This window comes from Perna viridis, chromosome 14 (genome assembly GCF_037379345.1).
Source record: "Perna viridis isolate PV_CMFRI_1.1 ecotype Kerala chromosome 14, ASM3737934v1, whole genome shotgun sequence".
NCBI lineage: Eukaryota > Metazoa > Mollusca > Bivalvia > Mytilida > Mytilidae > Perna > Perna viridis.
Genome location: NC_142458.1, coordinates 25,730,736 through 25,756,565, shown reverse-complemented (window position 1 = coordinate 25,756,565; position 25,830 = coordinate 25,730,736). Strand labels below are relative to the sequence as shown.

At 32.2% G+C, this 25,830-nt stretch overlaps 1 protein-coding gene across 2 annotated transcripts in view; it reads left to right on the top strand.

Annotated features, from left to right (window-relative positions):
• Positions 1 to 25,830, top strand: part of LOC148598773 (solute carrier organic anion transporter family member 5A1-like) — a 53,045-nt gene that overhangs the window by 9,701 nt on the left and 17,514 nt on the right. For both annotated transcript variants that reach the window (XM_088560219.1, XM_088560220.1), the window contains exons 2-6: positions 10,821 to 11,755; positions 13,313 to 13,630; positions 14,744 to 14,908; positions 21,900 to 21,980; positions 22,695 to 22,821. In XM_088560219.1, the coding sequence (XP_088416345.1) occupies positions 10,951 to 11,755; positions 13,313 to 13,630; positions 14,744 to 14,908; positions 21,900 to 21,980; positions 22,695 to 22,821 (1,496 nt within the window). In that variant the 5' untranslated portion in view covers positions 10,821 to 10,950. The remainder of the gene's footprint in view (positions 1 to 10,820; positions 11,756 to 13,312; positions 13,631 to 14,743; positions 14,909 to 21,899; positions 21,981 to 22,694; positions 22,822 to 25,830) is intronic.

Below are 25,830 nucleotides of genomic sequence, written 5' to 3'. Positions count from 1 at the left end.
GTATGTAGTCTTACTATAAGAAGTTACAGATTAAGTTTAACTTTGGTTAGGGTTGAATGATTTTTATGGCAGTTATGGCCCTTGGACATAGAAACTTTCACTGAATTTAAAATTTTCCTCACTATGTTCTTTTTTTTCACGGGGGACATTGGAACGCTGTTCTTTTTTTTCACGGGGGACATTGGAACGCTGTTCTTTTTTTCAGGGGGGAACATGGGAACACTGTTCTTTTATTCACGGGGGACATTGGAACGCTGTTCTTTTATTCACGGAGGACATTGGAATGCTGTTCTTTTTTCACGGGGAACATTGGAACGCTGTTCTTTTATTCACGGGGGACATTGGAATGCTGTTCTTTTTCTCACGGGGGACATTGGAATGCTGTTCTTTTTTTCACGGGGGACATTGGAACGCTGTTCTTTTATTTATGTGTGAATGTTAATCAACATGTTAAACCATTAAAAATAACTTGGCAGTTACTGCAAACGTAGTAATTTTCGCTATTTTTGTGGTGGACAGAAAAGCACGAAAGATAGTACACACAAAATTAATTTTTAACACTACATAACCCTTATCCTGTTTAGAATCAGTGAAAATTGATACCGCGAATATGCTCACTTGACCGAATCCGCAGAAATTACATTGTAGCAACCTCGAAATTAATACATTTACAGTACATGTATGGTTATAGATACATTGTGTAATTGACATTTACATTTGTATGCCATTTCAGTTTCTTTAAGCAGACACCTTTTTCTGTAATAATGAAATTTATTATATGTTATGTACATGAATGTAGAAAGTACCTGTAATTAAAATAAGCTCTTTGTAATCTGTTTAACATACATGTACATTTATATGTACAATGTACGTAATTTATGTTCATATGAAAGCAGTATTTCCTTCTTATAAAATCATATACATTATACCTACATGTAAATGTACATGTATCAGGGGTGGATCCAGAATTTCAGGTTTGGGTGTGAATAGAATTAAAGGCTGTGCAAAGTAAAGCAAAACAATTTTTTTGGTAGAATATACTTTTTTTGTGCTAACAGTGGGATAGTTGTTGAGCATGCTCAATGTACATTTTGTATACTTGATACAGTCTATTTTGTTATTTTTCAAACATAATTTACTAATATTTCTCTTTGTCATCATTGTCTAGATTAGGCCCAGAAACAGACCTGGTGTCCACCCCCTCAATAAATCTGTGCCTGCCTACAAATAGCTACATGTATGATATACATTTTTTTGTAGAAGCTACCTGTGTACATTGTCAGTAATGAACAGGTCAAGAACACTACATAACCTGAACACTTAATTATTTGTTGAGCAAGTCATGATATGGCCAAGAAGCTAATGTGTGGTTGCTTTTGATTGATATATTGTTTCCTGCTGGCTAGCTATTACAACAGGGGAAATATTCCTCTTATTCTTGACTTAATTACAAATCTGTAGCTTAATGTGTAGAATTTACAGTTTGGCAGAGTTAAGCATAGGCTATTCCAGATTCAGAAATTTATTTTTACAAGTGAAGAATCAATCTGTGCTTTCTTCCTTCTAAAACTAAGAAATAGTATGTACATTTACAAATGGATTAGTTTTGAGTTAAGCTATTCAATAATAAATATTTTTTAAAAGATAGCCAACACATTTTTAACCTACCAGTACATGCACATACACATTTGTACTGGTACATGTACAATGTATGTTAATCTTTTGGTTACTATCTGATTAAAAGTCTGATTAAGTTATAATTCATGTACATGTATAATACATGAAAGCAGTGGCATCTATACAGTAGTAATTTCTCTGAACTCAAAACTAATACATTTGTAAATGTACGAAGCATTTCTTAGTTTGAGAAAAAAATATTTTGGGTCAAATGGGATGTGTAAGTGTTCTCATACAAAGTGGGGGGAGGGAGCACAATCATGTCACAAATAGACACACAGTCTGATCATTACATGTTACATCAGATTTGTAATACTGGTACCTTTCTTTTCACAGTCCTAAGAGTAATTTTTCTCTCAAATAAAACAAAAAAAAATTGGAAAGAATTATGCGCATTAGTGGGTTCAAATTAGTGATGGTAAGATGTACTAGTTGGCCTTTTTCAGTTTCTAAATTTTCAAGTCGAAATTCAATTTATCGAATTATTTGTCGACACTGTCTGATAAATCATTTAAACTTTAGCCACAACTGTTGAAATCAATCCTGTCTTCATAAATGTGTACACCATTCCTGGGAAAATTGCATATTAAAAATTACTATGCCACTTACTAAGCAAAGTATTGTTTTTATTTGTCATCTCTGTCCTTTGACATGAGGTGATAACCATACTAAAATTTGCTAAAATTCAGATCAGTACACACTTTGTTCTCAGTTTTAGTTCATTGCATTTGGTGTTTTTGTTTGTATGTTTGTATGTTTTTTTTTTTTTTGGTTTTTTTTTTCAGAGGGATATGGGACAAGAATATCGTCTTTGGCAATAAATGATTTAACGTACCCTTTTGCCATAAGGGACTAATGCAAAGAAAAAAGAAAAGTTCCACTTTCATGAATGTTGCTGTTCTGAAATGCAGGAAATAGTGACGGATACATCAATATGTTTTAAGTGTTTCGGTCATCCTTTAATTTATAAGTTTGTATAAAATTTGGCATAAAATGAGAAAATAATAGTATTGAACCCCCTTCTTTATAACAGCCTCCTTGTGTATATAAAGATCCATCCCTGCACAAAATGTGAAGACAACACTTTCAACTCCACATCTGTCATTAAATTTTTCTTCTAGGTAGACACATTTTGTGTTTTCCTTACTAGGTAAACATCTAATACATCTAACATTTGTAAACAACTTAAATATTGAATGTAAATGAATGCATAGAATTGTTCTGCAGATAATGATTATAAGTTAGAAGTTAACTGGTAAAATGGATCATTGTATATTCAAACCAAGTAAATATTTAGCAAATTCAGTTCAGAGTGAAGGATGTTTATTGGTTTTGTTTATTGGCATAAATGATATGGAATCATACTTTATATTTTAGAAATAACTGTAAAAGGGAATTAAGTCATTGCATTTGACAAGGTATGTCAATGGAACTGTTTTCCTGCAGCAGTGTAAGAGATAGATACATACGCTATCTGTAGGCTCTGAGGACTGCTACATGTACATGTATATATCAGTTCTGATCCTCGATCTCAATTGATAAAAATATTTATGAATTCACTAAGCAATATTAATAAGCTTGTACATGTACAAGTTTGCTATTACTAACAAGAGGAAATGTTCTCGTAAGAAATTTGACCACAGGGTTCCATGTCAATGTAACTAGTATCCAGAGGGACATAACGACCTCATAATTGGTCTCCAGTCATAAACAACATATCATCAAAGTCAGTTTTAATAATTATAGTGAGTAATTAGTTTGTATAGGTTCTAGATTAGGTATTCATTCATGTACATGTAGTTATATGCATATAAATCGTTAACAGGTGCTTTCAGCATTTCTCTATGTGACTTGTGATTCTATGGTTGTACATTCATATGTTTGTTATTGACAGACAATTTATGTAGAAGCATTTAGTATTTTTATTGTGTAGCTTGTGATTTAACAGGGTTATATTCACTGCCTGCATTTGTTATTTTAATTGGAGAAAATTATTTTAAACCTAAAACTGGTAAGAAGTTTTATATTTCCTTTGACAATAATTTCTGATGATGATTATCAAATCAGTATAGAACTACATTTGTACATGCACATGTTGGACTGTTATGAAGTTTTCCATATGATTTGAGATATCAGTCCCCTCATAAAACGATACATTTTATGTAAAATAGGCCCTTGCTTGCACAGTCTCATACTCTCCACAAACTAGCTTTCTTTTGGCCCAGGTGTCTGTCTAAAGTTTGTTGTAAGGATTGTATACAATAGCTGACTTAATTATTTTGAAATGTCGGTCAATTACGTAAAATTGTAGTTGTGGAATACTTGGTCTATAAGAAGTTTTCTGCTTGGTTTTAAGTAAAATGATGTCTGGTTTATGTCACACTGCCCGAGTTTAATGTAAGCTATGGGTTATGAAATTGGCTAAGAAATTTTAGACAATGTACAATACAGAAATAGATTCTGGATTTTCTTATCTATGAAGAATCAATTATAGATTTTTTAGTGACAATGGTCTTGACCATAATTTAGAAATAAAGCATTTTTACCAGTAAGCTTGCTACATGTTCATGATTACATGTATGTGTATGTGTTTCAAACAGAACTGCACACAGTTTTTGCCTGAATTACCAATTTGTATACCTCTGCTAGTAGGAGGTATAATACAGTGATCATGCTGTCTGTTTGTCGATCCCTACTTCCACTCATCCATATGTCCTCAGTTTCTGCCTGCAACTCCTTTGAAAGCTAAATGGAATTAAACAAAACTAACACACTTTTTTAATGTTCATCAGATGATGCCATTGTGTGGCTCCTAAATTTAGCATTTTAATCAGTTTCCCTCATTTCATTTTTTTTTAGCTCAACTGGCCAAAGGTGTCGTCGTCGTGGACAAATTTTCAAAAATCTTCTCCTCTGAAACTACTAGACTGACAGGTTTAAAACTTGGCATGATTATTCCCTAGGGTATTCCACACAAAATGAATATTAGAATTTTTGATCCATGAAAAAACATGGCCACAATTACTAAAAATAGAACATAGGGGTCAGATGACAGTTTTTTTTGCAAATAACTCAAAAACTGTTGCCTTTAGCAAATTTCTGGCAGTGAAATTTGTCAAGCATCATGAAAGGACCTATGCCGAAATTTTCAAAACCATTCATTGATGTAGGAGTTACAGCCCCTGAAACAGTTTTTTTTTTGTTGTTTTTTTTTTTTCAAATGTACAACTTTGAAAATCTTCTTCTCTAAAACCATTTAAGATCATTGAATGAAAATAAGCATAATAGTTCTTTAGTGTATTGTCTCAAAATGACTGTTGTGATTTTGCCTATGCTAAAAATGGAGCAGGTTTTTGAAAATAATTCCAAAATTGTTGCCTTTATCATAATTCTGGTTCAGGTCATGAAAATGCTATTAAAAGCATTTCCTGTATTTGACAGTTAAGTTGATTTAAACTTAGCCTGTCTCATTCCTCAAGTTTTTCAAATAAGCAAATGGTTAACAAGGTGAGCGATTCAGGCTTTCTTGAGTCTCTAGTTTTAGGGGAGCATCGTTTACAACCTTCAGTAAGCTTTGCTCATAGCTTCGAATTTTTCTTTTAATCTTCTTTATAATACGGTTTTAAACAAGCAGACTTAACATTTATAAATCTATAGATAAATATGTTTTGTCTGTTCTGTTTTAGTTTATAGGAGATAATTACATAATAAAATTAGTTGAATAGTTTGCAGTGATGCACAACTGTTGGTTGGTAAAAACATGACACTGTTGTTATAAAATGGGGGATAAAATTAAGTTGAATAGTTTGCTGTGATGCACAGCTGTAGGTTGGTAAAAAAACAACAACTCTCTCATTATAAAATGGTGGGTTAAATTAACAGGAGGTAGAAGACAAGAAGAAGATTTATAGCTATGTACACTCCCTTTTGATTAACCTTGTACTGAGGTATTTTTATGAAAAAATCTTACTTTATTAGATGAAGAGTTATGCTTGAGATTTCCCAAACAAAGAAAATATTTGACTGACCATTATGATCCCACTCATATAAACAAAAATGTTTATATATAAATATATTGTTGGTCATTTTTGTTGGATGCTACATATAATGTAAATTCGGCAGAAATGTATTTTAGCAGTGTGTTTAAAAATGTCAGAATACCCAAATTTTACACCTGGTACATGGTATATGGGTTCAAATTAGATATACAGTGGGTTTGAAGTCCATAACCTATCTGGTATTGAAAGGGATCTCTGAGTTAAAGGGTACTGTAGTTTCAGGAATTTCCAAATTCAAAGTATCCTGGATGCTCTGAGTCATTCATCATAATACAGATTCCATCAAAAAGTCTCAATTTTGAGCTTTGACTTTAAATTTCAACATCCTCGAAACTACAAGTGTGAATTTGACCCTTAAGATTTACATACATACAAAAAATGTACTTTTGCACATTGATAGCAGTAAGGGCTTGACTTGGGTTGATAGTTACTGTGAACAATTATGTATTGAATGTGTGCCTTGTTATCTCAATGACATTACTGCTGCATGTACCTACTGTTAACCTTGTTTAAAGTGAACACTAACCTCCAAAATACTGTGAATAATTTACAGCCAACCTTGGATACTATACTGACCTCCATCATGGCATTGGTGTAAGCTACATGTACATCAGTAGTGGCTGATCCAAAAATTCTGAAAGTTATGAGGTGGGGTACTGTGATTTTCTTTAAGATAAATCTATATTCCCAATAATATGGACCCCCTTCTAGAACTGCCTATGATCATGCAGCTAAGCCTATTAAAAACAATTTGACCTATGGAATTTTGAATTTGTGGGTGCAGTTTTATTGCCCATAATACAAGCGGTTGAATTGTAAATTTCAATTTAGAAGTTAACTTTCAAAATTAGTTAATAGCTTTAGAAAATTCAAGCCAAATTTACACAAATTATGAAAAAAAATAGGTTCAGTAGGGTAAGAAGCAACACATTTTTTTAAAGCTTAATAGTAAAAAGAGCAGGACAGATGGAAGTTAGATTGGTGGGCATGGATTATACTTGTAAATATGTGAACATGACATGAATAGAAAATTGCCTTAGTATTGTACGAAGTAAATATACATTTATGTCTTACATTTGTAGGTGATTTTATTACATTTCATAATTACATGTTTTTATTCCACAGAATATAGACTGTCCCATCATTGGTCCTGTATCATCTAATTAAAAACATTGATATTGTTATTGGTTAAATTTGATTTAGTATAAATATATCTGTATATACTTCACTCTGTCATTGTTATCAAAGGAAGGATTGTTGGGATTTCCTAATTATTAACAGATTATATCTATACATTTCACATCAAAATATGTTTTGGGAAAGAACTCCTTCTGATATTGTATCTTATTGACCCCCCTTTTTTAGTATGAAAATAAAAAAAGCAATCTGGTTTCATTAATAAAAATTCCTTTTGATAATCTACTTAATTAAGATTACATTTACATGTATTTATTTGTTGTTAGTATATGTGTATTTAAGTTACACTTGGGTTTTTTTCCATGGGTGGGTGTATGATGCATTGAGCTTTTTATTTCTGTATAATCACTTCAGCATTTTGTTGCGATTATAAGTTGATTATAAACTGTACAGACAGTGTGTTGAATGAAAAAATTTAAAAGCAAAAAGAAAAGGATTTGAAATAGTTATAGTTAAATGTTCTTGGAATCGGAGAAGCTGTAGACAAATGCTCAGTTGTTTGTGTATTGTACATTATAAGTAGCTACAAATTTTCCAGTTTTTATCAGACGTTTTCTTTAGACAGCCTGTTAATGTGGTGATTATATCTATATACAGTGCATTACAATCATATGTTCTTGACCAGGTCTATGGCTATTGATTCTAATACTCCATGGTTCTGGTTTGTGATTAGATAGCAGGGGAATATACTTTCTTTCAGCCAGTGTTTGTTGATTAGCTCTAGATAACAATGGTCTGGTATTGTATAAACAACAGGTAGGTGCATACCTTTATAATTGTATATTCGGCTGAAAATTGTGGTTTTAATTTCCATATTAATAACTGTATTTTGAAGCAATGAAGGTTGTACAGGGATCAAGTTGACTTATTTTCAACTTGCCCCAAAATTGACAAAAGCTGTTCCGTATATTGTATATCAATGTACAAGAAAGATTCAAAACTGCAGAAGAAATGATTAAGGTAGACCTGGGGTAAGGGACATAACACTTCAAATCAGTGATACATGTATGTTTGTGTCATATGCAATAGGGTATGTAAGTCTCGTCACGTGACTCTGTGTGATTTCATGAGAATGGGTCCGCATCTCCCATTCAAATGCATAGAGATTCATCATTAACATAGCATTGAGTTCAAAGTTAAAAGCAAAATATATTTTTGTGAAAAAATACTGATAAAAAATGACAAATATCTAGTTCTACTGAATAAAAATGTTAAGAAAAGCATAGAAATAGAAGATTTTACATAGTGATACAGCGTTTTCATTTCCCAGAAGTGAACAATAAAATGCAGACCAGCCCTCGGATTTCAATACGTTTTACATCTAAAATTCTGGAGGGAAAACTGAATCTAGAACGAGACTTACAAATGCTTTTTCATCAGTCTTTCAAGCTTCCCTTTGAAACAGAATGATATCAGTCCAGGTTACTTTGATGGTTACATGATGTTGGTATAAAATGGTGAATACAAACATTCCAGTGATTTGTAAGAGTTGTGTCCCTTACCCTAGGTCCACATCATTCTTTAGCTTATCTATAAGATGTGCCATACATTTACTTTTTGCAGAAGTTATTTAAGAATGACTGTTATATTTTTTCAGTCTATGAAAAAATAACCTCAATCATGTGGTGTGTACTAAATAACCTGTGCAGCAGGTTATTTTAAAATGTTCACCACAGGCATTGAATTTATTTCAAGTTGGAATGTCTGTCTTCCTTATAATGATAGTAGATTTTTTTATTTGGGTTTATTTATTAAAAATGTTTAGATTCAAACTTTTTCAATGCAATGGAGAAGTTCTACATGTGCAAAAATGTAGTTTCTCATCATTATATAATAATTTACTTGATATTTCCTTTCAAAGTTGTCATCAACACTTAGTAATTTATTTTCACAGTTTAGGAATGGCAAACAATTTTTAAGTGTGGCCTTAATTTGTAAGCCTAAAAGTTGTTAGGAGAAAACAGACTGACAGTTTGTATCAAGTTAGGAAACCAAAATAACATTTTACTTGTTTAAATTTAATATACATAGTTCTGTATATGACAAGTTTGACTAAATCTATATGTATGTTTAATCATCTACATATGTTTTGACCTCTAAGTGTATTCAATGAGTCCCGAGTAATTTTTGATCAGATATTCATTCTATGCAATATTATTATAGGATAATTTGTGATTGAGAAAACATTTTAATAGAAAGTTACATAGCACATATACAACATTGTGTGTGATGAATAGAAAATATAAAACCATGTAGGAATTGCTAATTTATTGTGCAGTCCATAGGCCAAACAAAATATTATGTGCTTCTGCTGTAACCTACCCTATTTTTATTCTCCTACCGGGACTTAAGATTTTCACTCCATCTGTCCATCTGTTTGTCGTGCCGTCTCTCGGTCCATCTGGTAAAAAACTGCAAGTTTTTCTCACTTTTTTTTCTAAAAGCTTGCAGTTATTGAGCTAATTTTTGGTATGTGAGTCTACCTTGATGAGTTATTGTTCAAGTTAACATTTCGTTCCACTTCGCTGATTTTTTCCAAAGTTACCAACTTCAAGTTTTACTCGCAATACCAAAATTTCATTTTTACATTTTTTCAAAGAAAACTTGTTAACATTAGCTCAGTGTCACAATATGTTAATGTAACAAAAGATCAGGTAATTATTCATTTAAATTGGTATGGAATTTGAAACCTAATCTATCCAATTGTCCCAGCATAAAACTTTGCAAATCGGGGTCAGTGAAATGGATTTGAACATCTTTCTTGTCTTTGTTCATATCCTTTCTTCTGTTCAAAAAGGTCATTTCCTCAGTTTGTCATTTATACTTGATGATCCAAGGTAGTATTTGGATCAGTAATATAAACAACTGGTATGGGACTATGTATTGTTTTGCAATACTCTCAGAATGGTTGTTTGTATAATTTTGTAGAAATTTTTTTTTTCAAAAGCACCGTCATCCCAGTCTAACTATACTATATGTTGTACTTGACATAGACAGTCTGTCTGTCCAAAATCTCTTTGCATCACCTGGCAAAACAATAATCAGTATTTAACACATTTTATACCTGGCCATATATGAAGTGGTGAGATACATGTACATTGTATTTTGTAGTACACTTTAAAAAGTTGCCAATCTTTCGTCCCTCAATGTCTAGAGAAGATATTGAAGTGTCATGTAGTATAGATCAAGTTTAAATTTCAATTTGATTGGATTATTTACACAAAAAGTTTTTCCATTTTAAGTTGTTTAACCAGCAAATTTTTTTTTAACATGGCGAGGTTGAGAAAGACAATTATATAAAATTATTGTTTGTTTTATGTACTTTTTTGACTTTATAACACATTTTGTTTGTGTTATTTTTACTATCTGAACAATACTAGATCTCCCATGTTGCGGTATATTTGAATACTTGCTTGGATGCCATATATTTCCCTATATCATATATTTAGATTAAAATTTTTGTATATACATTATGAGTGTTTGTTTAAACCCATCTCGCATACCCTGTATGACTATATCACACCTCTAGACCTATCTAGCATACCCTTTCAACACCCCTAGAGATATATCGCATACCTTACAATGCACCCCTTCACAAACCATATTTGAAGTATGGTTAAAATGTATGAAATGTTCAAATCTATCAAATGCTGTATCAACCCTTGAGCTATATCATCCCGTGGGAGTCTTGGTTTTGGTAAAGCATGTGATACAGATTTTGACATGTAATATTCAGTATATACTATATAATGTTATGCCAAGTCATACTACTAAATGATACAAAATAAGACTAAAAGTTTTGTTAGTATTCTTAGCATAAACCACATACTACTGTTCATAATTTTTGCCATTTTCAAAGACTTTTCAGTTTTTGTCTTTATTTTTCAGTGATGTATGTTAAATAATGAAGATAATGTCTTCAAACAACCCTAAAAAGAAACAATCTGTGGAGAGTAGTTTGGTTTGTACAACACATTTTTTTCTGCTACAGTTACCTTAATGGGATAAATGATCTGAAATGGCAGAGCGTCCAAACTTGAAGGAGTTGGAAGAAAGAAATATACATATCATCAGCGAAAGTGTTGAGACACCAGGTGGTGTTAGTATTGGCAATGATTCTATTGTCAGCGACTATTCTGTTAGTAGTCAAAGCCACTTCCTTAGGGGGAAAACTGAGAAAGATGAATACGTCAAATCAAGGTTAAAAGTGGAGATTATTCATGAAGTTCTGGAAGACAATAGACCGTGTGGGATAGGGAAATGTCGACCAGGGATTTTTCAATCTTTAGCTAATATAAAAACATTTGTGATATGTATGTGCTTACTAATGGTTACCTCAGGGACAATGTCAACAGGATATTTTAACAGTGTGATTACAACAATAGAAAAACGATTTGAAATTGGCAGTTCCATATCAGGATTAATTGCAGCGTCATATGAATTTGGATCACTTGTGACTGTAATTTTTATTAGTTACTTAGGTGGACGCAGACACATTCCAAAATGGATTAGTTATGGCATTTTCTTAATGGCCTTTGGTGCATTCCTGTTTGCACTTCCCCATATCATTGCAGAAAAGTACACTGTTCACAGGGGCATATCCTCCAATGCGACTGAAGAAAATATTTGTAAACTTGTTGATGAGGTGACTAGTAGTGGGTATAAGGAAAAGTGTATAGGTGAAACTTCAGGGAACTGGGTATATGTGCTGATACTGATCTCAGCTCAGGTGCTGATAGGAACAGGTGGAACTCCGGTGCTCACGTTAGGAACGACTTATGTTGACAATCATGTACAGAAAGAAAAGGCTCCAGTCTATCTTGGTAGGTGTAGAAAGGATATGGAACATGTTGATACCCTTCAGTCAGCATGAATTTTAATTTCTTAAGTCTACAAGTTAGAGGGGGTGTTGAATGGAGTTTTTCCCTCCAATGTTGTGGAGTCACTATTTGAAAATATGTCTTAAGCTTTTATGTTTTGCAAACATGCTAAGACGTGTTTAATGATTCTGGCAGTTGAACAAGATTTCAATAATTTACAGCCAAATATAATTGAAAAAAGTCCAATTGACACAATGTTACCCCAGTTAGATTCTTGGTTAAGACACTGTTGAGTTACGGTCAATGATAGTGGAGGTTCATGTACCTATACCATTCCACTTTGTAGAATGGAGAAATTAAAAGTCATGTTGATAAAAGTATATATAAGGCCAACCTGAGTTATTTACATTTTAAATGGGTAGGAAGGAACTTTTTATTGGTATGGCCAACCAATAAATTTTCAGAAAAATAATATATTTTATGTACATAATATGCAAAATATTTGTACTGTTTCATTAACTTTTAAATTAGTGGCATGGTTTGAGGAGTACCAACCGTACTGCTTCCTACTTTAAATTAATGTATTTATCTGTTAAATATCTTCTCACTGTTCCATTATTACAAATGTACCATTTGGGTATATTATAGTTCATGTGGACAAAACAAATATTTTTTCTCACTTCATTAACCTAGGCAGAAATATTTGAGTTACATGTGCATGTACAAACAGCATGGCTTATCAGCCTTAGAAGAAAAAATATTGGGACTAAAATGGTAAACATTGTTTGGACAAACACTTTGTATGACAACTGAATACCATGAAGTGGGAAATTTTTGTGAGGTTCTAATTTACAATATTCATGAGGTTTTGGGAATCAGGAAAATATAAGCTTGCCAAATTTAAGTTCAGATATTTTACTTACATGTATTATTTTCTTGATAAAAAAATTGAAGACATGACAAATAAAGACTCTGAAAATGTAATAACTCTATACAGCAGACTCTGCACCTTACAATTTTAAAAAAATGAAAGCATTGAGCAGACACTGCATACGACAATCCAGTAAGCATCACTAGTTGTTACCAAGTCAAGAGAGCACTGCACAGGGCTGTAATAAATCCTTATTAACAATAAGTATGATGTAACAATAGGAATGGAAATTGATTTCTACAAAATAAATACCACTACAGAATACATATGGAGTAGACCATAGGATCTATATTCAATTACAGTACGAAACCTATTGTGGAGTAGAAAACTTGATTAATGTTTTAAGATACAAATCAGTGAGTTTAATGGAGTAAATAAGTAGTAAGGTAAATTTAATACAAACTAGAAAGCTCACTAACATACTTTTTTTTACCTTCAAATTGATTTGGATCAAAATCTGAAACAGAATTATATAGAGGTTCACTACATAAATATATATATATATATATATATATATATATATATATATATATATATATATATATATATATATATATATATATAACTTTTTTTTTTGCAACTATGCTTTAACTAATAATACATGTACATGTATCCTTGGTCTTTTTTAGCCTTCATCTATGCATCAGGGGTCTTAGGACCAGTACTGGGCTATGCCCTTGGAGCTTTACTCCTGCAGTATTATGTGGATGTGTTTAGTTACAGCGTAAACATTCGGCCTTCTGACCCAGCATGGATCGGTTCTTGGTGGGGGGGATTTATCATCTGTGGTATTCTGTTGTTCATGTTGGCTTTTCCGTTTTTGTCCTTCCCACGGATAATGGTGGAGGAGAAACGAAAGATTTTGGAACAGAAATCCAAAGAAGATTTGTTGAATTTTGAAGATAAAGGTTCTTTACATGGAGAGGATTATGGAAAAGCTATTAAAGGTAAGGTCATTGGGAGGATTATGAAAAAGTTCATAGGATAATTATGGGAAAAGTCATGGGGAGAATTATAGGAGAGCAATTAAAAATAAGGTTTCAGGGAGGATTATTGGAATGATATTAAAGATAAGGTCAGATTTGTACTATTTGGAAAATAAAGGAAACCTATTAAAGGTAAGGTCATGGGGAGGATTTTATATCATTGAGTTCATTTTACCTCAGTGTAGCATGCCTGCCTCAAGACAGGAGGTGTGGGTTTTATCTAAAAAAAATATGAAGTTGACGTGAATGGAAATCAGTGGATAATATAGTGGAAAATGTACCCAGTTCTGGTTTTAAATAGAAACCTGACACTGCAACGGGCAAACAGATTATTATTTGCCCATTTTTCTCTGAAATATAATATAATATTCAGTGGTCAAATATTTAATTAAACATTGTAAGGTTTGAACAAGAACAATGTACATTGTGACATTACTTTAAAAAAAGTCAATTTTGGGAGGAAATAAATTAAACAAAGATACATGTATATTGAAAATAAATTAAACAAAGATACATTGTACATGTATATTTGTTAATTTCAACAGGATGTAAAAATCCAAAACGGGTTGTTATTCATTTATACTACTTGACATTTAAATAGTCCAATTTAAAAAAGATTCAGAACACATGTAGTAAATCAAAATTAATCTTTAAGTAATTTGTGTACCACAATGTACAGTAAAGTACATTTGTATCCGTGAAAAGTACTTTAACAGCATCAGTTATTTTCTCCCATTCTGTGTAATTTATAGCCCCACCAAATGAGTGGATGGTATATTGGAATCACGTTGTCCATCATTTCACCCATCTGTCCAAATTTATAGCCCCATCCAATGAGTGGATGGTATATTGGAATCACGTTGTCCATCATTTCACCCATCTGTCCAAATTATATTGCAATTATATCTTTGCTCCCAATGAATCAATTGATTTCAAATTTGGTATGATGCTTCATTTAGATGGAGCATACATACATTTTAAGTGAATTTGGTTGCTGTCCAAAATCAACTTGATCTCAGTACAACTGGGGGCATGCAACTTCATATTGATTACAATATATGTTTTGGTTTCCAGACATTCCTCGTTCTATGTTAAACCTGTTGAAGAACAAGATTTACGTGCTGACCAGCCTCGGTATCTGTTGTGAGATAGCTATAGTCAGTGGATTTGTTGTCTTCCTGCCTAAATACCTAGAAACACAGTTTGGTACTTCTAAATCTTTGGCTAATTTATTTACTGGTAAGTCAGATAGATTGCACAGCTACATGTATGAAAGGAGAGTCTACATGTATATGTTTTCCATTAGCCTGAGGCTTGTAAATTATCAAAGACTCCTTGATTTCAAATATGTCCTACATGTACATGTCTATTGGTGTTAGTACATGTAGTAATTGCTGTGATCAAAAGCTGATAATTTGATCAACACATTGATTTTGTTATTACCCATAATTCATCATTTTAGCCAAACTTTTCAGGTTTTTGTTTTTGGTTGTCAGTTACTTTGTAACACATGGTTTAAACAGTTTCAAGATTTACATGTAACACAAATACAATTTTTGATCTGCAAAAGGTACTTGGTATCAGACTTTACCTAGCATACTTGTACAGCTGTAGGCCAAGATACTTGTACATGTATACTAATATTACCATAACTTTACTGAGTATAATTAGACCAGGTAAACTTAAAAGGTAGATTCTGATCCAACCTTCACAAAAAATATGAGGCAGTGGGAGGATTTTATTTTTATTTCTTCCTAGATATTTACTAGCATAATTTTAACAATTTGAAGTATAGATACATGCATGTTTTAAATCCATAGCCATATCAGTATTAGAGAAGAAACATTGATTTAGTCAGATTTGTGTGTTATAGTATCTCAATGCTAGAAACTGGCATAAAAAAATTATGATTTTGAAATTTCCGCCCCAATTTTTTTTTTGGGGGGGGGGAGTGGATGCAAAATCTACTAATTAATTTTGTTTTGCCTTATTATCATTTCAAAAATACATGTAGCATTAGACTCCTGTACCCAAAAAAATTGCTTGCAATCAGCAAATACAAGTACATGTACATTTGTACATGTAGGTGCTATCAGCAGGAAGAAAACTTTCATGTACATGTAACATTAAAATTGATACATATACAGGAAATTTACAATGTAACACACCATTACTGGTATTATTGGGATGTCTGAAAAACATTTGTAGCCTTAGGGACATACGTCATCATTAAATTTTGTATCTGGGTTTTTTTCTTTTTCATGTACTTAATGCCTCTCAATTCCAATCCACTAATTATTTTACTGTTGAAATTTATCATTAAGATTCCATTTAAGCAAATTCTCAAATGGATATGATAGCATATGTTATATTGATTAGACAATCTTGTAATTATTTCCCTATACGGTATGTTACAGAATAATTTCTGTCGCTAAAGAGGAATTTTCAACCATGCCAAATTAGTATGAAATTTCTTTAATTTTTACCAACTTAGTTTTCTCCTTATATGGTCAAGACTGTCTCAGCAATCACCTGTATTCATCAACCATCTGTATTCAGCAATCACCTGTATTCATCAACCATCTGTATTCAGCAATCACCTGCCCTACACAGGCAAAATTATTTCACATGATTTTCACACGAATTTCACATGAATTTCACCTGAATTGAGCAAATAAACTAAGTGACAGAGTTCACATGAAATTCGGGTGAATGGAGCCTGAAATTCGTGTTTAGTGAATTTCACATGAAAATCATGTTAATTTCATTTGAATTTCATGTGAAGCTCGATTAACATGAATTTCACGTGAAAAATATTTGCCTGTGTAAGGGACTATAGATATCATGCATTCTATGTAAAGTTAACCTGCTAATGAAGACCACCTGTTTAACTTGACTATTATTTTGCTCTATCCTTTGTCATTTAAGACAGGTTTCTCTGTAAACAGTTGCTTTGTATTACTTATATGTTCAAAGTTCAAGCTAAAGTTACATGGATTATGTTTCTGAAGTTATTCCATGAACTAAGGAATTTTTTTGGGGGGGATGGGGAAATCAAACCCACTCAAAATGATATTCACAAGAAAAGTTCTTCCACTGTTAATGAAATATGAATAAGACTACTTTCTCAACATTCCATTTGGTAACTTGTCACTATAATGTCTATAGCTTTACTTCCAAATTCAATTGCTTGATTTTAATTAGTTTGAAAAGAAAATTAGAAAATTGCATCAGTTTGACCTACAAGGTTTCTTTTGATTAATTTCCATTCAGTATCATCATCACAAGCTGTTAGTAGGTTAGTAGGTCAGAATGGTGATATGTTGGTCATGTTTTGTAAGCATTATCTGTCTAAAAATAAAACATTGAGAACTTCTTTCATATACACAATTAAATCACTTATTCATGTTTACTTGGATAAATGTTACTTTCACTTTAAAGCAACAATAGGATATGTGGTATTATTGCCAATGAGACATTTTTGCTGCCCGTGATCAATCATTTTTGTCAGATTTTCAAACTCATCTATTTTTATCCATTTTATAGCATAAATGCCTTTTGGCCACTGACCCCACCCCCCCCCACACCCCCCACACACACACACTTTTCTTTGCGTAATTTCATTAAACACACCTTAAAATGGTATTTGAGAAGTTTTTATGAAAGTCTTGTTATTTTTTCAGAATTTTTAATAGATAAAACCTCCTTAAACAAAACCTATGGAAAATCCAGAGAAATCCTTTTCCCACCATCTATCTCAAAAATGAGCACACTGACCTACCTTTTTTCTGTTTATATTGTTGTAACATGAAAGATCTTTACAGATTTCACAACCCTTTGAAATCATTGATAATTTCAACAGAGCAGGGAACACCCTACTCATCCCTCCCTTTTATATTGTGGCAATCTAAATTTGTCGACCCTATTATCCTTGTGTCCCATCCCTATGTTCATTTTATCATCACTTTCATGTTCATCGCCTGAATATAGTTGAAATATTGCTGCTTGGCATTAAACCCCAACAATCAATCAATCAATCTGTACTTGAGCTTTTTGTTAATGAATATATTGATATGTCTCCCCTATTTTGATATGGAGATGAATTATTTTTGTCCTGTCCTTCACACTTTTTAAGTGCAACGCCTCCTTAAATACTAAACCGAGTTTCATGAAACTTTGTAGGTAAGTGAGGACATGATATGTTGTTGTGCATATACATTTGTACTAAGATTTTTTTTTATCCACTAATTTATGTTGGAGTTATACCCCTTTGAACTTCGGAACAGAGGGGAGACATACCTTGTTGAAAGCAGAATCAAACTTTAGTTTTTTAGATTTATCCTGTTATTAAAACATTCTCAGAACTAATCTCCTGTGCAGAAGGTATATTTACTATTTCAAAGCACCTGTACTTCAATACTAAATCATGTCCCCTTTTATGCAAATTAGTACAGTGCACTATAAACAGCTTTGCAGATTTGTTAAGAGTACTGCTCACGCCCTGTAAAATTTTTTTTTCACATCCTGTTTAGCAGACCCAATAAGTTATTGGAGAAATAAACCAGGGAAAATATTGTCTCAAAATTAAAGATTCCTTAGACGATTTGATATGGGCAACTGAATTGAATGACAAAAACAGGAAACCTGCATTCAAATTTCACCTTGAGCACTGGGATAATCTTTATAAGGTGGTTTAAAAATTCCTCTTACTACTTAGTTTGAATGTCAGCACCGTGCCTTGGTACACTTCTTATACAGATAAAAACATTGAAACATTCTGACAGCATTAGTATTAATTATAAATTTGAAGATGGAAGAGAATGCACTTTACATACCCCCTTTTTGTCTATCAAAGTGACCTTTATGACAGACATTGCTATACCCTATAAATGGTTTTCATCTGAAAATACATTACATACCTATTTAATACATGATGCAAGTGCAGACAATAGTTATTGATGTTATCTGAAGTAATAACAAAGAACTGGAAATGGTAAACAATTTTCTTAGAAAACTATAGTGATTCATTATTGTTGAGTAGGATATAGGAGTGCACTTCTTTTTACTGCATCAAGTCATCTGTTATTGACATTTAGATTAGAGAATAATAGATTTGGTTGTTTTCAATTTAGTCCTTAAATGGCACAGAGAGACCATATCCGACAGATAATTGTCCCTGCAATAAAATCTACTTAGCTTTCAGGAAGCTTCTTTTGTAATGAAATTCCATTGTATTTATATGACAATCAATAAGTACAAAAAAATGTGTAAGGAGAGATGATTATGGAAAGAAGGTTTTGTCATATACTACTTTCTGAAAGCAAAATAGCAGTGGTCTTTTGATTCCCTTTTTCTTTCAACTTTTTGGTGAGGAAAAATTAAGTTATTCATATCAAGCTTAAATTTTGAAAGAAAACTTAGAATTTTGGTAAACATTATTTTGAATTCAGGAATAATACTAGATTATTGATTGTGGCTGGCTAATTTTCATTTTAAGCTTTTCCGTGGAAACCTATAATTTTCACAAATCCTTAAACACTTCATAGTCCATACTTCACAGTGTGGATTTACACTTGTTGAAGATTTTTTCAGTTTGGCTGTCAGTTTTGTATTTTGTTTATACCCTGTTGCAATTGTTATGTTTCACCAAATCTGTTCTTTTTTTCTGTTCACAAGTACATGTACATGTAAGTTAAGCCGACACTGTTTAATTTCCCTTACATTCGTATAACTGTACGTGTACATGTAGTCAAGACATAGTAAGGAATGAAAGCCTTTTATAATACAGCACACTAGAGATATAAAAGTCTTTATCTCTGTTGAGGAGATTGTAACCAGAGAATGTTTATTCATTTTATGTGGATTTGACAAGATCCATTTTCAATATACCTGAGTTCTTTATAGTGTCAATTATCAGAAGTATTGTCTTGACTTTCCTTTCATTTTGTGACTGTCGTTGTCATAAAAGGAACACATGATGTTGTATTTATTCAGTGTTTCCTTAAGGCTGTTAGACAGGTGCAGAGTTACAAAGGGGACTAAAAAAAATTTATACTACTTTGCATGTAGTCATCATTTTTCAACTTTTTATCTCATAAACATTTCACCCCATTCTTCGCTCACAAATTTATTTGAATCTGAGCCCCTCCCCTGAGATCATGATCCCCCCTCAGAATGTTAGTATTAAACCAGCCTAAGGACAAGTTTTACTGTTAAAGCCTGGTTTAGGTAATGTTTTCTATGAACTTTATCACAGTATTTCTACTATTACAATACAATTTTGAAAGTGCAAAAAAAAGTTCTATCCTCCATATAAATCTATAGATATTGATTTAATATCAATGTTTAAAGGAAGAATAATGGTCTAAGTACGGTTATTGACCTTAATTTATATTGTAACTGTCTTTGGAAATTTAATGGTTTGTAGAACAGAATCATGCCATGTGAACAAAGGACTTGTCACCTCCATTAGCCATGCTGTTGTTGTCCAATTAGTAGTCTCTAGTCACTGACAGCAGTTTTTGCAGAATAAAATGTTTTATCACAATATTATATTTCCACAGTGACAATTGATATAATGATATAAGTACTTGTATTTGGCCTATTTTTAAAGTTTGTAATGTCATTGACCAATCTTAAATCATTATTTATTACATTGACGACATCAACTACAATTTATACTGCAATCATTCTATTTGAGCAACCAAAATGTGTTAATTGTATATTTATTGGTGCATCTAAAAAGGTGACCCAAAATATCTATAAGGGAAAATTTTATTGCCAATATTTTGAAATTAATCTGATAATACATATTATAAAGTAAAGGAACAAAAATAAAAATCGACATATTTCTTGAATCTGATATCTGGAAATTATATCACACCTAAAAATTAACTAGATTATTTCTGTCCTAAATAGTCCAAGTCTGTGTGTACAAACATACATTTTGTAGTTGCTTTGATTTTAGGTGAAGGGCATTGTTGGTGACCTTGACCTATTAACTTGATATACCAGTACCAGTGATTGAAATTCTAATTATACCCCTAATCAATGAGTTGGTGGTATATTGGAATCACCTTGTTTGTCTGTCCAAATTTCATCACAATTATCTCAGCTCCCTATAAATGGATTTACCGCTTTCATGTATGGCTTTATAATTATGGGGCATACAATTTTAGGTGCTGTCAGATGTTATGTTCTTGTTTCCAGGGATTATGCCATTTTTCAGTATATGGAATAATACAAAAATTTTTCGTCAAAAAATCTCTGCTCCAAATAAAAAGATTGATTTCAAATTGGATGTGTGGCTTCCTATAGATGGGGCATATATTGTAAATGGCTTTGGTTGCTCTCCGAGATCAACTTCCTGTATGTTTTTCTGAACCTGGTTTGTGAATAGCTCTATTCTGTACCTTTTTACAGATATCGTGGTTGACCCATTTATTTTAAAGTGAGCCATTCTACCATTAGCAACAGTCACACAAGTCAGTGCTTCCTCTATTATAGTTAATATAAGCTGTCAAAGAATTAAAGCTTACTATACTTAAGTTTTATGATGACAACTTGGTCCTATTTTCTATACGATTTGTTTATCTAAGCTGACATTATGTAATTACTGGAAAATTACTGTAGTTTTAATATTATTTTACTATAGTTGATAGAAGAATTTCATTCCTTTTGAGCTGTTCAGCCAATTAAAGATTATTGTGGATTTTGTTACCTTGTTATACATTATGTCTGTCTGTTAAAATCTCTGAGGCAGGCTTTCTATAAGCTGATATAAGGAGATTGTCAATTTTTTGTCCTTATGCTTAATTAGAATTTTTTTAAGATGTCTGTTGTTACCATGACCAAATTAAGTTTGAATTGGTACTTAGTCCTCTTTGCCATTTGTAGATCTAAATATAAAGTTATTCAAAACTTTGTCAACTAGTAACCAAATAACGTCTGCTCTTGCTGTTAAATGTACTGGTAATATTTCTTTAACACAGCATGAGCAGATGCTCAGAAGATATTCTTTGTATTCCCCCTGCTTTGATTGTGGGCTGTATATAGTGATAATGGTGTCTCTCTGTTATTTTGTTTTTCTTTTTGTCGGTCCTAAACTTCTGTGTAGAAACAAATCCAAGAAGGAGATGGGGTAGGAGAAAGCTTGACCTGCATGTATATTTAACTAGTTGCATAATTTAACCAATAGACTTCAATTGACAAAATCTTCGTACTTTTGCAGGAGGAATAGGTATACCAGGAGCAGTTGTTGGGATACTTATAGGGGGATTTATATTGAAGAAATATCAGCTTCATCCGAAAGGTATATATTTGTAGTTAGTCAGACTTTTGTCTTTTTCTTTTCATATCAATTACCTGTTTACATAGTGAGGCACATTGATTATATATGAAGGAGCATCTTAACCGTATATGGTCATTCTCAGGTATTCAAACTCACTTTCAAGAGTGGAAGGTTCTTGACTGTTTTAAGTTTAACGAGACAACAACTCATTGTAGTCCACTTCAGAGAAACTTAAGAGTCCTCAACAAAGTGTCAATGAAACATATTCTAAGTCAAGGACCTAGGGAAATGACATTTCAAAAGTTCAAGGTCAGTAATTGAGGGTCGTGGGCCAAGCTTCGTTAAAAATCACTAATTGAGATTTTACTTAAATCTTCAGTTTCAAGTAATTTGATTGGTTGAAATTTGAGTTGAGGAAGGATTTGAAGAAAATTTCAATTTGAGATGTTTTATGAAACTTGCCCCAGGGCCAGGGGTAAAATTTGGGATTTTCAAGATGGTAGCCCAGCCCACATTTCTGTTAAATACTCTCTATATATAACTTAATTAAAATTCTACTGGGATACTGGGTGACTGCTATTTTTCACCTCTGAGGACCATGGACCATCACTAATTAGAACCGATGAATTTTTCCCCTAGACTACAGAAATGAAACTAATGTTCCTCTAATACCTTTCTATTTTGACAGGTGCTGTTAAGTTGGCTTTGGTGCTTAATACCTTTCTATTTTGACAGGTGCTATTAAGTTGGCTTTGGTGCTAGATGGTCTTGCCTTGGTTGGATTTGTAACATTCTTGATGCTGGGATGTAACAATGTCAAAATGGCTGGTGCTACATTTCCATACCATGCTTATGTCAACAGGTAAGAGTTCAAGGTCTTTATCTTTGACCCATAGAAAAGTATTACTGATAAATAACTGATATTCGTGGGATGCAAAGTGTTGAGGGTTTTGCCAATAAGTATTACAATTTTAAGTTTCCCTTGAAATGTAAAATTTCATGTAAAAAAACTATGATAAGAAGCTTTAATCATCTTTTGAAACCTTCAATTCAATACTGTTCAAACTTCATACAAAGAATATGAATTGATATCAACAAATAAACTTAATTCTCTTGCAGTTTTAAGAGTTAAAGTCAAAATGTCCAATACATGAATTGCTTATGAATGATTGGATTTTCATTTGGTTCTAAATCAAAAGTAGACATTTTATTTATATATTTGTCATCAGAATTAATTTACCACTATACCATAAGAGTAAACTACATGTCTTAAAGTAAACTACATGTCTTAAAGACCCTAATTCTTATAAGAGTAACTGATTCACTTATAACTCTATTTAGATACATACTTCTTACTGTGTATGTGTTACTCAATTTCATTTAATACAGTTGAATTTACATCTTTTTCCTATTATCTTCATATGAGAAATTCTATTAAGTTGAAAATGGATTTCTTGACTGAAGAAAGTTTGTTTACTGCACATGTAATTGTATTCTTAATGAAAACTAAATTGACTGTGGTACTAGTCTGAGTTCTATTATCATACATTCCATTAATCATTAAGTCTTTAAGGATTTTACAAGGTTTATATTACTAGCTCTGATCCTTGGGAATCAAGTCAATATCTTGTTGTGAAAATGTCAAGTTATTGCATCTACCAGCAAGTGTGCAAGATTAGTAATTATACTGTCATTGTTAAGGACACTAAGACTTTTAGAGCTGATATTCATGGTGTTTTAACTTGCCACAAGTAAATGGAGTATCCCTGTGAATTATATCGATTCTTATAGGTCTAGTCTTTTTTGATTATATGAAAAGATGCCGCCTATGTGTTGCATGAAGTGGTGACCTCTGTGGAGCACAGTTTTTACTGTCACATAAGTGAATTTTTTAGGTTAAACTTATCTATGACATTTGAAATAAGAATTCTAAATATTTATTACCATTTTATCACAGCTGTTTGAAGCACATCATCAAGTGATCCTTGCCAAGTCTATTCATCAGCCTTAATTCTAATTTAATGGTTGAACTAGCAAAAAAGTTTGTGTGCAAAACTACAAGGATTAAAACATTTATAAGACCATTTCCAATAAAAGTTTTGCAATATTTAAGTTCCAGACATTTAATAAACAAACAGCCTTGTCCATGTATGTATATTAAAGAAATACTGATATGATGACAATATTTGTATATATTCTGGCTATGTTGGTTGATATTTTTGTGTCTTAGTAATTGATTAAAGAAAGAAATTTACATAATGTCCTTTTTCAACACAATGTTGTTGTTGTCTCCTTGACATATTCACTCCATTCTCAGTTTATTTCTGATTCAATTGTTTTACATGTATTATTTTGTATGACTAAAGTTCATTCTCCAAAACTCATTTGTTAATTGCTTTGAGAATTGATCTATTTTAGATAGATACAGGGATACTGTTGACATATAGGTGATATTCAATTCTAATCTCAGTTCATTGGTAAATACAGATGTTCAGTCAGCTTTTTACAAATGAATTATGAAAAAATTGCAATATTACAACTCAACATATAAAAATTTAATGCTGATTGAAGAAAACAGTCAAAATCAATTTTTGCAAGTTGGGTTTTAAAATTATTACTGGAATCTAATGGCAGGTAGCTTAATCTTTCATAATGTAGAAACTGTTACCTTACCATATATAACATAATCAATTCTGATTAACTCATTGTCATTGTAAACACTGTTATTTATGTCTCCTCCCACTAGTGGGGACACTATTTTTACTCTGTCCATTGTCTGTATGCCTGTTCATCACACTTTTGTAAGTGCAACTCCTTTGGAAACTGCAGCACCAAATTTCATGAAATTTTGAAGATAGTAAGGACATGATCTGTGGTTGTGCATATTTCCAGGAATTAATGATCCACTGAATTTTGTAGGAGTATACCCCTTTGAACTTTGGAATGGAAGGGGGCATATGTTTTTGAAGGCAAAAACCAATCTGTACAAATATTAGGTAGATTTAGGTTACAGACCACCAATTCAACCAATGAGCATTCGGAACGTACGCAAAAATAGTCCTACGCAAAAATTACCCCTGTTCCTCATAGTGCTGTGAAAAAAGTTCTCATCTTATTTAAAAAATTTAAACAGTTTCTGAAAGGAAAAACATTTCTGTACATTTTATGGGTGCATTTTGCTTCTTGTGATGTGAAGCCTAATCTCCATAATGATTTTTAAATATACCCCTATCTTGTGAAAACACTGGGATTTCCCATGCTATTTATAGACCCTTCACTTCCGGTGACCAGTACTGCACTGCAAGTCTGCTAACCCCACATGCCATTCTGAGGATGGTGAGCTGACATATGTAGAATCATGCTGATATATAGTCCTCTGCAGGTTAAAGTTAAGGTAAAGTCCAGAGAAGCCATTGAATATTGTGAAATTAGCATAGAAGCCTATGGAAAGTGGAATTAGTGGTTTTTAGCCTTAAGTTGAAGCCATGGCAAAATGAAAAGTTTCTTGAAATAGCTTTAAACTACTTGAAGATCTTGTTAACTTTGCCATGAGAGGAATACACTACAAAAATCCTTCAAAATATGCATTTTTTTAAGTTATAGGTCCAAATTATGGAAAATTGGTCTTTTTGGCTGATTTTTATGTCCTATCTTGTAAAAAGTGTAGAAAATTTAGTAAAAATATCAAATATTAAACTTTGAGGGCTATATTTACCTAAATATGGTGGTAATAAGCACTTGAAATCAAGTTTTGTGTAGATTTGAGCAAAAATTAGGTTAGAAATGAGGAAAAACTCACTTTCATTACTGCGGTTAAGGCCATATCAGCATTCCCCTATGGCAACATGGAAAATCCATTATTGAGTACTTT